General features: G+C 30.4%; 3 protein-coding genes across 7 annotated transcripts in view; 1 reads left to right on the top strand and 2 right to left on the bottom strand.

Annotated features, from left to right (window-relative positions):
• The first annotated feature begins 1,893 nt into the window (after window positions 1-1,893).
• LOC115233424 (gamma-tubulin complex component 5) lies at window positions 1,894-11,214 on the top strand. 5 transcript variants are annotated; one of them, XM_029803831.1, is made up of 16 exons: window positions 1,894-2,128; window positions 2,202-2,230; window positions 2,370-2,473; window positions 2,559-2,990; window positions 3,063-3,325; window positions 3,430-3,601; window positions 3,711-3,927; window positions 4,002-4,302; window positions 4,403-4,599; window positions 4,678-4,987; window positions 5,080-5,296; window positions 5,378-5,669; window positions 5,754-5,954; window positions 6,117-6,199; window positions 6,321-6,480; window positions 6,840-6,886. In XM_029803831.1, exons 3-16 carry the CDS (start codon window positions 2,402-2,404, stop codon window positions 6,884-6,886), a joined length of 2,964 nt encoding a protein of 987 aa, XP_029659691.1. In that variant the 5' UTR covers window positions 1,894-2,128; window positions 2,202-2,230; window positions 2,370-2,401. The 5 variants fall into 5 exon arrangements, with proteins under 5 accessions (XP_029659691.1, XP_029659692.1, XP_029659695.1 ...); XM_029803832.1 differs by having other exon boundaries at window positions 1,894-2,101; XM_029803835.1 differs by lacking the exon at window positions 6,840-6,886 and adding an exon at window positions 10,677-11,214 and having other exon boundaries at window positions 1,895-2,230.
• LOC115233426 (ras-related GTP-binding protein C) lies at window positions 8,356-10,820 on the bottom strand. Its single transcript, XM_029803837.1, has 7 exons — window positions 10,489-10,820; window positions 10,030-10,190; window positions 9,519-9,925; window positions 9,289-9,425; window positions 9,064-9,206; window positions 8,815-8,963; window positions 8,356-8,698 (listed from the first exon to the last, which is right to left on the bottom strand). Exons 1-7 carry the CDS (start codon window positions 10,489-10,491, stop codon window positions 8,499-8,501), a joined length of 1,200 nt encoding a protein of 399 aa, XP_029659697.1. The 5' UTR covers window positions 10,492-10,820; the 3' UTR covers window positions 8,356-8,498.
• Window positions 11,215-11,639: 425 nt separating the features above from the next.
• LOC115233425 (ATP-dependent RNA helicase WM6) overlaps window positions 11,640-13,820 on the bottom strand; it is a 10,095-nt gene continuing 7,914 nt past the window's right edge. The window contains exons 6-10 of the mRNA XM_029803836.1: window positions 13,298-13,429; window positions 12,889-13,035; window positions 12,646-12,783; window positions 12,133-12,250; window positions 11,640-12,057 (exon numbers count right to left, since the gene is read on the bottom strand). Coding sequence (XP_029659696.1) covers window positions 12,044-12,057; window positions 12,133-12,250; window positions 12,646-12,783; window positions 12,889-13,035; window positions 13,298-13,429 — 549 coding nt within the window. The 3' untranslated portion in view covers window positions 11,640-12,043. The remainder of the gene's footprint in view (window positions 12,058-12,132; window positions 12,251-12,645; window positions 12,784-12,888; window positions 13,036-13,297; window positions 13,430-13,820) is intronic.

Here is a 13,820-nt window from a genome sequence, read left to right on the forward strand (position 1 = left end):
TTTACGTGAACTATAGATTTCCAGGCGATCTATGCGCTCAATGCGTGAAACGGAACGCACCCATAAAATGGACTGACAATGAGGTTGCCATTACATGGAGCGCGGAAACGCGGATTAGCGTAATGCGGAACGAGAGCATGACCAATTGCGAGCGTTCTGCAGTTTTCGCTACGCTTACGATTGGTCCGCTCTTGTTCCGCGTAAAGCGGAGAGCACACACTTTTGCATAAGCGCATAATCACAAGCATAAGGAAATTGATTGGTCCATTTCCTTATGCATAACGAAATTGACCAATCAATTTCCTTATGTTTATGATTATGCGCTTATGCAAAAGTGTGTGCTCTCCGCTTTACGCGGAACAAGAGCGGACCAATCGTAAGCGTAGCGAAAACTGCAGAACGCTCGCAATTGGTCATGCTCTCGTTCCGCATTACGCTAATCCGCGTTTCCGCGCTCCATGTAATGGCAACCTCATTGTCAGTCCATTTTATGGGTGCGTTCCGTTTCACGCATTGAGCTCATAGATCGCCTGGAAATCTATAATATATGTAAAGCCCGAATCACACTAGCGGCTCGCGGCTGCGATTGCGATTGCGTTTGTGATTGTGATTTGCTCGTAAAGGTACCTTTACATCCCCATGGAGCGTAATGAGCACACCGCGGAGCAATGCGCAACCAATCACGAATCATTATTTCAAAAGAGTTAAAACCGCATTAAAACTTATTTAACATTTTTAATCAATATTTCCAATAAGAACGCATTCATTTCAATATTTATGTACACGATAATAAAGAACGACCGATAAAAACAATATTTAAAAGTCATTTTAGAGACGTTCTGCTCGTTCTGCTTGCGCTCATTCCGCTCCATGGGGATATAGGGACTTGAAATCCACGTAACGAAAATAACGGAACTGTATGTATGTACACATATACTTTGTTCAATTGGCAGCGTAGAGCAACGTGGTCAGTACAGAAACAGAGATAAATTATTAATTATTACAAGTTATTTCTTATTTTTGAGAGATAAAGGAAAATTTTGAAGTTAGCTTTTACTACCATGTGTATATGTATAGATGTGTATGTACATTACGCAATCTGCGAAACCTATTCCGCTAGAAACTACTGAAAACGGAACGAAATTGCGGAACGTTCGTGATTGGTTCCGCTTTCGTTCCGCGTTACGCTATTCTGCTGCATGGGTTCGCACCCTTAAGCCCGTATCAGACTACGCATTGAAGATTGAGATTGAAGATTGAAGATTGAAATTTGACCAATCAGGACAAAGAAATTTTAGTTCCTTTTGTTCTGATTAGTCAAATTCTAATTTTTAATCTTCAATCTTCAATTTTCAATGCGTAGTCTGATACGGGCATAAAGCCCGTATAGCCCGTATCAGACTACGCATTGAAAATTGAAGATTGAAGATTAAAGATTGAAATTTGACTAATCAGGACAAAAGAGACTAAAATTTCTTTGTCCTGATTGGTCAAATTTCAATCTTGAATCTTGAATCTCGTTCTTCAATGCGTAGTCTGCATAGTCTGATACGGGCTTAAAACCCGTATCAGACTACGCATTGAAGATTGAGATTGAAGATTGAAATTTGACCAATCAAGACAAAGAAATTTTAGTTCCTTTTGTTCTGATTAGTCAAATTCCAATCTTTAATCTTCAATCTTCAATTTTCAATGCGTAGTTTGATACGGGCTATACGGGCTTTAGAGTTGGCAGAAGGGACAAATCGTTACTTAAAATCCCCAGAAAATAAATTCTTCTATTGGTTATCCGATCCAAAAAAATGTGGTAAAAAAATGTGATATCGACAAACATATAGGGCTGTGTTCCGATTCCCCACCCGAGTGCACCCGATATTATAGTATACGTGACATATATTATAATTTCAGGTGCACCCGGGTGGGAAATCGGAACACAGCATAGGCTGTGTCCCGATATTCACTGCCAGTATTGAAAATCTATAGTTTATGTCACGTACACTATAAATTTTCAGTACTGGTAGTGAATATCAGTGAATATTGGAACGCAGCCTTTGACGACAATTCAATCAATAAATAATATAATTTCATCGATGACATGAATGTTAATGTTGTTTATTCAGAAGAATAAGTACAAATCTTTTTTAATTCAAATTAAATGTTAAATTTGAGGGTAATATTATGCGTTCTTTTATTACGCTTAGATTTCTGAAGAAAAAGCATCGTTTACCTCGTAAGTCTTCCTTTTAAAAATTTAGATTAAAAATATGTTAAACATTATTATAAGCATATTATTTCATAATAATATGTAAGTGTTAAATTAATTAATGAATTTTTATTTTAATACGTTGATTTATTGTATGTTTGTATAGTACTTGCTTGATGACTTTGGTGCAAAGTAAAGATGAGTACTTGGGTACTAAATGATATTCATAACGACTTAAAGCAGCTTATAACAGCACTTACTTCGTTCGAGGTAGGTACATATGTATACAATCGGATTTATTGTTTATAATATACATTAAAGACATTCTATAAAATATATATTCTTGTATACTCAGGAAGATGAAGAAGGATTTCGGATATGTGAACGATTTTGTTTGTCAAATATTAAACATCATCGCTACCTATCCATTGATAGTCATGCGACTAAAGAAGCTATAAATGCAGTAGTCACTAAATTTTCAATCCATGGAAAATTTGAAGTTGCTAAAAAATTTCAGGAATTAATTGATTCTTTTTTATCGAGTTTTGATTTTGAGCAGCATCCGCAGTATGATTTGCAGTGGTATCTGTTAACATTCTTATTGGATTTATCCACTGAAACTCACAAGTCTAACTTAGATAGCTTAAAACTCACGCGTGGTGAGTACAATTTTAATGTAGCTCCTGGAAAGGAAGATAGCATTACAGAAGAAATAGATTGGGCACAGTATTTAAAGGAAGGCCAAGAGAATTTTTTTTGCAATTATAAAAGCGATGATAGCGAGAGTGTAAGTATTTTTACGCAAAGAACATACTTTAAAATTATTATTAACATTTTTATAATTTGTGCATTTATACAGGAATGGTCTGATTTAACAGAAGAAGAAGGAATTGATGAAAATGATATTTCTTTGCCTACACAAATATCGAATGTACAATTAGATATTGCACAGTCTTCTGAAATTCCTGATGTAACAGATAAATTTTCTTTAGTATTGGCACAAAATCTTGAATCTAGAAAGTGGCTCTTGTCAAATGTTCAAACTGATTGGTGGAACAATTTACAATGTCAAAAATATCCTGTTATCAAACGATTTTGCGATGCTAATATATGTGATATTTGGTAAATATCTGTCTCTTAATCTCGAATATAAAAAAAAAAATAGTTTTATATATATGTATGTATATATTCATATACATATACATATATCGATACATATTTTATAGGCATGAAACAAACTTCTCAGCTTTGTACAAAGTAGCTACTCTCAGTGAATATCAAGTGTGCAGAGAATTATTATGGATGTTTTATGTTCAAACATCGATGGTAGTATTTCAACAGGAAAGTAGATCAAAATTTTCAATACGTTTTGATGTATCGTTACCAAGTTTGACAACTGTAAGTATATTTCCTGGATATTTTGTCATTCTTCTTGTACTTTCCTTTAGGCAAAAAAATCACATATATGCAAATAGCTTACTATATTACTTAAAAATGTTACTTCCAGACTGCTTTTAAAAGTATTCTATTACCATTCTGTGAATGCTTTTCAATGATACATGATATTGAAAGATTTGGAGCTGATTTGCAACCAACTTATAACCAAAAATCAGAATTTTGGAATCCTCCTTTAACCTATGAAGCATATAATGCTGCACTTGGACGACACCTGTATAAATTTAAGAGTAAAGTTATTGATATAGAAAAAGATGTTTTGAAGCAAGGTAAGTTTATATGATTAATTCATTCATTGTTTATTATTTGTAAACTTGGTGTTAAACATTCATTTATATTCTAGAAAATTGCAATACGTTTTTATCTTTATCAGCTAGTCTGAGAAAATATTTAAACGCTATAAGGATACTTCATGATGTACATCATAGAGTTATAACTGATTGGAAAATTAGTCCTAATTGGAAATGTGCGTCTCGACTATTATCGTCTTTGTATTATGAAATGCAAAATTCTCATAGTCGTGAAAGAACAGATATTTGTACAAATTTATATCTATGTAGTCTTACTGTTTATCTTAACATAATTGATACATGGTTAAGCGAGGGACGATTAGAAGACTGGAGAGATGAATTTATAATTGTGAGGTAAATTGAGAGGCTAAAATTAAAATTAAAGTTTCAATGATTTATCATATATATACATTTATATTTATATGACAACTAATATATTGTTATATATTGTCAGAATTCCAGAAAATATATTAATGGAAAATGCTGAACAAAATGAAAAATTTACAGTTCGATTATCTGATAATATTTGTTGGACAGATCCAATTATGCAATTTTTATTGCAAAAGGTGCAACATATGGGTCACAGTATTGAATTACTTGTCTCTTTAGATCGAATTACTGATATATGGAAGCTGGACAATGAAAATAATGGTCTCTATGATAGATATCTTTACTTTATATCGCTCTTTTATATATTGCAAACTTATATCTCATTGCAATTTATTGTAGACACGAGGATCTCATTAAACATTGAACTGCAAAATAGATTATTATTAGAAATTTCTAAATACAATCCAGCAGTTGAGGAGACGGATACAAGTGTATTACAAATCGATAAAATATCATTACAAGAATATGATGCCGACATCGAAAGAAACATAATAGAACAATTATCAACTTTGCATAATCCATTTCTCATGAAAGCTATGGAAGATTATATGCCACGCGAATTATATAGAAACGATACAGTGGATGCTTGTACGCATAATACCCGCGTCCTTAAAGCGAAGCAAGATCAAATATATGATTTATATAAAAAGTATTTATATGCGTAATAAGTTATTCGTGAATATATATATTGGGATAATTTATGTGTTTCCAACATTATGTAACATGTGTTTCCTCATACAGGCTACGAAAGATGAAATATATTTTACCACTGCAAAACATTTTGGAGAATACATTGTCTGAGATTTTAATCTTGCGCTACAATAGTGCTAGCAAATTAGTAAGAAATATCATGGTTGAGGAATATAAGCTACAAACGCATTTGAAATTATTGAGATTCGTTTATATGATGGAAGCTGGACATGTTATGAATAAATTCTATCAAATCTTATTTCACGAGGTAAAGTGAATAAAGAAAGTAAAAATATTGTAATAGTAATAAATACTCGTTTGTTACATAACACAATTATTTATTTTATAGATTGAAACTAATCAAATGTGGGCTAATTCGTATTTTTTGTCGTGTATTCTGGAAGAAGTATTTTCTCAATATTGGCCAGATACAAGCTCGCGCTGGTCTATCACAGTTCAAAGCAATATTAATACTCATCAAGTATTACAAGCTGTAAATGGTATAATACTACATTATACAGTAGAGTGGCCTATAAGTATAGTGCTGACCAAAAAAATTTTGGAGAAATATAATGAAATATTTAGATTTCAATTGAAATTGAAATGGGCTCTATGGGCGTTAAATAATTTGAGATTTTGCGGTAAATAACAAATCTCTCTGACTTGTATAATAAAATACAGTACTTTTGCGCGAAATGTCCACATCGTTTTATTGCTTTTTTCAGATTTAGAGGATTCTAGGTCGCCATGTATAAGGGATATATTGGAACAATTTCATATAAGACGACTTGAGAGCTTAAAATTTTGGTTGCTACATGCAATAGGATCTATACATACATACTTATCTGGCCAAGTATTACAAAGTCTAGGTCTTATATTGGAGAAGGTTCTCGCTCAAACAGATAGCCTTGATACCATTATATTAGGTGATATATATAATACGATTATCACAATCATAATTGATAAAAAAGAAATTTTTTTCAATTTGTGTATATACTTTATTATAAAATATCAAAATTTGCCCAAGAAATACGTTGAATAAAATAGTTTAACAAATATTTTGGCAAACATAAGCAACTATTTTGCAGTGCACAATGAATACTTGAGCAAAGTTCACGAGCATTGCTTGTTAACAGAGGAGTTTGAAGATTTAATGACAACCATAAATAATGTATGTATATATTATACAATTATAAATAATATACACAACAGAATATGAAATTATCTTTCCATGTACTTATTTTGAATTATTTTATTATTATTTTAATTATTATTAAATTATTTTATTTCAGATGATCGAAATGTGTATTCATATACGAGATAGATGGTCACGCAAAAAATTATTGTTAGCTACTGCAGAATTGGATGTAATGGAACAGAGTTATATAAAGTATCATACATATCTTGCCCTAGCTTTGCACAATGCAGTACAACATAAGGATGCAGATTATTGTAAGTTTCATAATTTACTAGCGATACTTGACGTATTTCAGCATAATTGTCCACAATTCAATTAATTGATTAAAAATTTTCGAAACAAGTCGTGAAAAAGATCGTTTATTAAAGTTGGTGATAAGAAATGTTTGATATTTGCTTATCCTTTTGCCAATGATTCAGATATATTAATGATATTATATATAATGATTTATATGTATTTGAATATATCAAATCTCGAATATATTTACCATATACTTGAAAAAAGAGTATTCTAACAGCATACTAATTAAGGATGTTAAAAAACGAATTGTTATTGCATGATAATTAACATCACTTTTAACTTATTTAATGTTTTCTACCTGCTTTATTTGCAGTGACTGGCTTAAGTTCAGCTTTTAATTGCAGTATGCCGTGTGCTTAATCTTGTATTAATAAAATATCCATTTTCATACCAATTTAACCAACATTATCAATGTAATCTCCCGATTTTCCGAGTTTAAGATTAACAATGACATCAAACATTTCACATATATCAATTATTGCTTTATACTATTTAATACGATTATACATGTAGTATACAGCCAAATTGTTGTTCCCTTACATCACTATATTTTACGCATATTATCTCGCATATAAATAATATTATATTTATAATTTTTTTAAATAATTGTGCTAATTACTTTAGATATAAATTTGTTGTGCACAAGAATTTTTATGATACTTATATAATTTGTATCTGAGAGAAAATGTTGATTTATTTTTGTAAATAAAAATCGCATAAATTGTATGTGGCACATCATACTGAATGTATGTGCATAATTATCGATATTAATTAGTATCCAACGTGTTTCAACTTCCACAAAAAATATCCTGTTTCCCCACCTAATCCTTTCCAGACAAGTTAATGGCAACATCTGCAATCTGTACCGATAATGAATCGTTTGAAAATAGTGATAGAATCACTAAACTTCTCACTGACCTTAATCGAACCTTATTGACGGAAATTGCGCACCAGAGTTTACCACCGTCAGGTATCCCCCTGCCCATTCCAAAATTAATTCATGGAAAGACTTGGCAAATGAGGTAAAAAATAAACGTGATTGATGAATATTCTATATCTTAATAATCAAAGCATACGATCCTGATATGTTTTTGAAGTTGTAGTTCAGAATCATTGTTACCTATTGAAGTGTCTTTGAATGAATATGAACAAACCTTTTCCTATTTGCGCTGGTATCAATATGAGGAACAATTCGTTATTCTAAACTCATCCTATGCCTTACATGAAGAGTTAAAAAATATCGTTGCCAATTTGTAGTATTACAAGAAAGAAGACTCTAAAAATAGATATAGATAAAAATAAAAATGTATTTAATAATTTTATGCCACATATGTACAAACAAAATACTTTACTCGTTTATTGGTTTTCATGTTTTAATAAAAAATTTATTATAACTTTAATATTTAAAGAGAGATTTAGAAATCATAAACTGTATATAATTCTAATGTGTGTGTGTATGCATACACACATTAGAATTATATATAAACACACGCATGCACGCGCGCGCGAGTGTTGTGTGTTTATTCGGGAAATGAAGAAGATTAGAAAAAATGTCAAAAGTGTAAAGACATACAGATCTTTTAAAACATATATTATCATACATTATATTCCATTGAAATGTACAAGAAAATCAAGAACTAATAACACATGTATGCATTCAAATTCTCTACTTAACAAATATTGATTATAAAAATTTCGCTATAATCGGTAAGTTAGGATTAGTTAAAAATAACACGATTATAATAACTTATAAGGCTATATAAGTTATTTTCGGTATAAAAGATATATTTTACGTTTAATAATATATTATAAAAAGTATAATATTAGAGAAAAAAAAAAAAGAATTTTGTATAGTGTTTATGGGACATATTTGCAAAAGGGAGATTTCCAGATAAGCAATAATAAAATTAATATTAACACCTATTATATTACATTTTTGCATAACTTGTTCTATACATACTGCACACGAAAATTAACTCTGCGCAATTACGACAGTACCATTTTGTCCGATAGTTCCAGTTTGCGACACTGTGGAAACGTTTGATGTTTCATTCGCACTAACAGGAGAGGAGGAATGGTTGTTTGCGTTTGTCGCGGCTAACGCCTTGTTTCGTAATTCGAATACTTGTTGTATCGCCTTGCGAAAACAAAGGAAATTATAGTCAATCACACCTGCAAATTAAAAAAACAAAAATGATGACACAAATCATTAACATATCGTCATATAATAAAAATTCATTTTTTTATGCATAAGTATTACAATTATTTGCGATAATAATTATTTTTACCTTGTCTATCAAAATTATCCTCTCGTAAGATGCAGACCAAAGCTAAAAATTTATTTACTTCACGCAAGTACAAGATTGTGCCATTATTTAATTTGATTAAACTGGAACTTTGGTTGTCAAATGCGGCAGCTTCTAAATCCTCTCTTAATCTAAGACACAAACATAAATATAAAGAGAAAAACAATTAGAAAATGCTCAACAGATACAAATATATGTATATATGTGAAATTAAAATACAATTGTATTCACCCATATATGCAGGAAACGTCAATAACAACATCAATCATATCACAACATAGTTCATAACTTTGCATATCAACAGGTGAACTGTCAGTTGCAATATAAATTTTTGAGACCACATCAAATAGAAACGCCTTCTCAATTGCAGAATTCTGTAATTACATTTTAAAAACAAATTTGATTATAGAATATCCTGTATTCTTCAAAAAGACAAATAAAATAAAATTTACTTACCGATATGAGTATATTGAGTAAATTTTCTAAGGTAGGCAGCTGTGGTATTAATTTTTGAACAACTTTGCTGAATGCTTCAAATATACTATGATCATATATTGAAGTTAAATGAAAACTTAGATGTATCTGATCACATCCTAAAAGAGAATATATATGAATAATGTTTATTTCTATAAAATCTTACTTTATGGTTTCTTTAAAATCTCTGTACAACAAGATTTTTCATTTACCAGCATCTGCTAAATCGTCATTGGCTCTCGTGTGTATATCTCTCTGTGTTTCCATCTTACAGTCATCTGATAATCCATCAACTTTATGGATAAAAACTTCAAACTTGATCGCTTGATTAACTTTGTATGCCTTTGTAACTGTTATATGAAGCTTATTAAGTGCCTCCATGTAATCATCTTGTGCATCTATCACAAACACCAATGCTCCACAACCACCGAATATCATATCGCTGTCGAAAGTAGGATCAAAAAAATCGATTTGTCCAGGAAAGTCCCATATTTGAAATTGTACAAAGCTCGAGTTACTTATGTCGTCTTTAATTATTTTATTTGTACTTTCTAAGAATAATGTCTCGTTCGGTGACATTTTGTGGAAAACCACTTTTTGTATCGACGACTTGCCACTACTAAAGAAAGAAAAAAAAAAAAAAAAAAAAGAAAAATTCAAGAGATAAATTATTTGATAAATTTATTGAAACACTGATTTGTGTCACAAGGAATGTAAGCTTACCGTCTGAGGCCCATTAGAAGTATTCTAGGTTTTTGTTCTCCCGCTAATGGATCCATAGATCCTTCAGTTTCTCCATCAAACGGCGCATATCCAAAATCTTTGGGAAAAGAACCACTTTGATAATGATCATCGTAACCGCTTTGATAATGGTCATCGTCATCCTATATAATATCAAAGAAAAAAAATATATAAAAATATGACGTGTTTAGATATAAACAATTCATATTAAAGATTAATTTTTAATATATTGTGTGAATTAGAAATCTAACAACGTTACCCCCAAATATTAGTCATAATTTATAATTTATTTACAAATGCAAGCATGTATAATCCAAATTAATTAAATGTAAAAAATAACCAGTAAAAAAAAAAAAAGAGAAAGTACGAGTTTTTTTGGTATATATCTCTTTTTCTTTTTATAAAAATCATAAAAATGTTCAAGCGATATCATCTGCTTACCATGTTTCTAAGGTTAAATAATTTTTGTGCCGAGATTATGACTGTGTGTGTTCCTCTAACAAATTGTAAATCTGAGGAAATGTCGCAGTTTCACAATATATCTGTTTAATCGCGATTATACATAGTGAAAAATTATGTAGACTACAAAGTTAAAATATGTACAATATCTCTTTGTTTATAATTGACAGGGGTGTGATGAGAGAGAGACAGGACACAGCCCTCGTTTGATATAGCTAGTAACTAGTATATCAATCGGCCTTCTGATTGGTCCCCCTTCGAAATAGCACTCAAGAAAAAATGTCCGTCTTGTCTCAAATTCCAAAGCAAGAAATCACAAATCTTAATTTTTCTAAAGATTATCCAGATCGATTCGTGTGGCTGCAAAAAGTATTAGAGTATTGAACTGCATCATAGCGAAAGCGAAACTAACCATAGACTGTGGACAAAACGAGAGAAAAAAATGCGGTTTTTTTAAGTTTAACACGTGGTTTTTGTAAAAACAAATTTTGTTGAGATAATAAATAAGTCCAAATATATATAACAAACACGTAACAGTTTTTTCATATCTACTTTCCATATCTATTTTATATTACGTCATCATTTTATCGCTGCGCATGCGCGCAAAATTGGACCAATACTACTACATACATAAAAGATCTTATAGTATAATGAAGATCTCAAGATTGTGATGAATGTCAGATCTTTTCAATAAATAAGCTTTTTCCATCCATGTATATACATTCTTTGTCTTGTATATCTTTCTCATATTCACACACAATGTATTCAAAAAATTAAAAATTTTCAGGTTTATGCTAAATTTCTTTCTGCAAATTGCAGTAACGTGATAGGTAATTAAAATATTGATAACAATTTTGTTGTAAAAATTAAATTGGAAACAGTACAATTATAGGGTAATAATTACATTTCTCCAATGTCGGAATACGTTCATACATTAATGATGAATATATTTATCTTTGTTATATATTATCAAACATAAAAAAAGTTTTCTTAATTCTCTCTTATCTTTAATTTAAAAAGTTATCACATATAAGAATTGTTCATATTTTTGATTACAAAAAATTTTTATTTTGGTAATTTAATACTTTTACGGGATTATGAAATGTAAGGACTGCACTCTTCAATTAAATCCACTAGACATAATATTTATTTTCTAATCATGGAATAAGATATATACGTGTAATGTACATTTTTATCAATAATAGTTTATTATGTTGGTTTTCAAAGTAGTTTTATGATTATGTGAATCGATCATGTCCAATATTAAAAATAACCGATACACTTGTACAAAACATGATTTTTTGCAATAAGTGGAACATTATGTTATTCTTTCATATATTTCTAATCATTTTTCTGTGTCCATTTTTATATTGCAAATAAGTGGAGTAAAAAGTTGCTTCAAGAAAAAAAATATTTTACTTAAATACAGTGTTTTTTATGTTTAGTATTATTTTATATTCAATCATAAATATATTCAAATATAATGTGCTTTAAAGGACCTTATTGCAGTTTTTATATTGGCATAGTGCAGTTCAATTCATCGCCCTTCAACTATAATAAAAACAACGATTAATATAGCATAACATTATCAGACATAATATGATAGTTAAAAAAAGAAATACTTACTGTATGAAGCAAGATCGATTTCGTCCGGTAATTCTGTTATATTTACATCAAACCTTTCTTGAACATCATTTAATATCTTGGCATCACTTTCATCGCTCACTAGTGTAATGGCAAGACCCTGAAGAAAACGTTTGCAAATTAGTAAATATTCTTTTTCTACACATTTTATCTATCAAATAAAAAAAAAATAAAAAAATGTGTATAGTGTGAAAATCTCTTTGAGATTTAGAATCATCCTTGCGATTTAAATTAATTCCCATAAATGTGCAGCTAATATTAAATATTTTGGTCTCATTCTGATTTTATCAACATAGTACAAAATATAACAAATTATATTAATTGACAATTTTATGAAAATTTTATAAATATAGTCCACAGTTGGGCATGTATGTGTAGATGTATACATGTATTTCTTCAAATATTTAAAGAATTATGTGAAAGACTATTTTGCATATATAAAGGGTAACAATATCAAACTTTACCTTGGGAGGACTGTAAAGAGTTAATTATTACCTTTGTGCCAAAACGACCAGCGCGCGCCACTCTATGTAAATATGTGTCGGAATCTTCCGGCATGTCATAGTTGAATACAATGTTCACACGTTCTATATCCATACCGCGTCCAAATAAGTTTGTTGCTACCAAAATACGCTGAAAATGATGTTACTCCTTATTTTTCTATCAAAACCTGTTTGTTTGATTTATATTAGCTACCCTGAATCGAGCTTTATGGAATTTGATGGATGAACAATTTACCTTTTGAAAATCTTTAAACTGTTGATATCTAGACAATCGCTCTTCCTGCGTCATACCCCGATGGATTCCAATCGCAGGGAAATTCTGTTCTGTCAAGAGTTGCGCTAAAGCCATGCATCTTTGGACAGACTTGACAAATATGACAACCTATACAGAGCCCAATCATTAATACATAAAACGCGTCATGTCATATATAGCTTAAGATACCTGTATACTCTATATTTTATCATATAATAAACATAACTAATTTAAGACAATTGTGATGTAAATACTTGGAAGAATCTTGATCAGATTTGGTGGGTAATGGTAGAACAGAGTCATCATGAAAGAATAAGAAAATTCTTGCATCATCATGTAAAGATTCTTTCCAACAAAATGTGCTGTAAAATTATCCGTTTGCAAAACAAACCTGATTAAATTCAAGAACATCAAGTAGTTCAAACAACTTCTTGTTCTTCTCATTCTCCTTCAATTTAACGTAATGTTGTTGCAGACCGTTTAAAGTGAGTTTTGCCTCATCATCGACATAGACTTCCATGGGCTGCACAAAGAACGTTATTTTTCCGTAAGATTAATAAAAATCTATTAAATCAATTGTAATGCCTACATAATTCAGACTGTGAGATTTTGTGGTTCTCTGAAGTAGCCACTTTGCAGTCTGCGAATCGTGTGATTAAATATATGGTGTAATAGGACAATACATCGATTAAAAATCAATAAAAATAAACATAAATTCAAAGTATACTATCCCCTGATATGGCTATACTGCTTCTCACAGATGTTTATAAAAAAGTTCATATTTTTAAGAGATATAAATCTTTAAGCAATACAAAAAAGATAAAGAGCCAAAATCATTTTTTTAAATATACTACCCAAGTATCCTCTTTTTTGGAGACGATTAAACGCGATTAGATTAGTTAAGTTACCCCCCC

Source organism: Formica exsecta, unplaced genomic scaffold (genome assembly GCF_003651465.1).
Source record: "Formica exsecta isolate Colony F162 unplaced genomic scaffold, ASM365146v1 scaffold175, whole genome shotgun sequence".
Lineage (NCBI taxonomy): Eukaryota > Metazoa > Arthropoda > Insecta > Hymenoptera > Formicidae > Formica > Formica exsecta.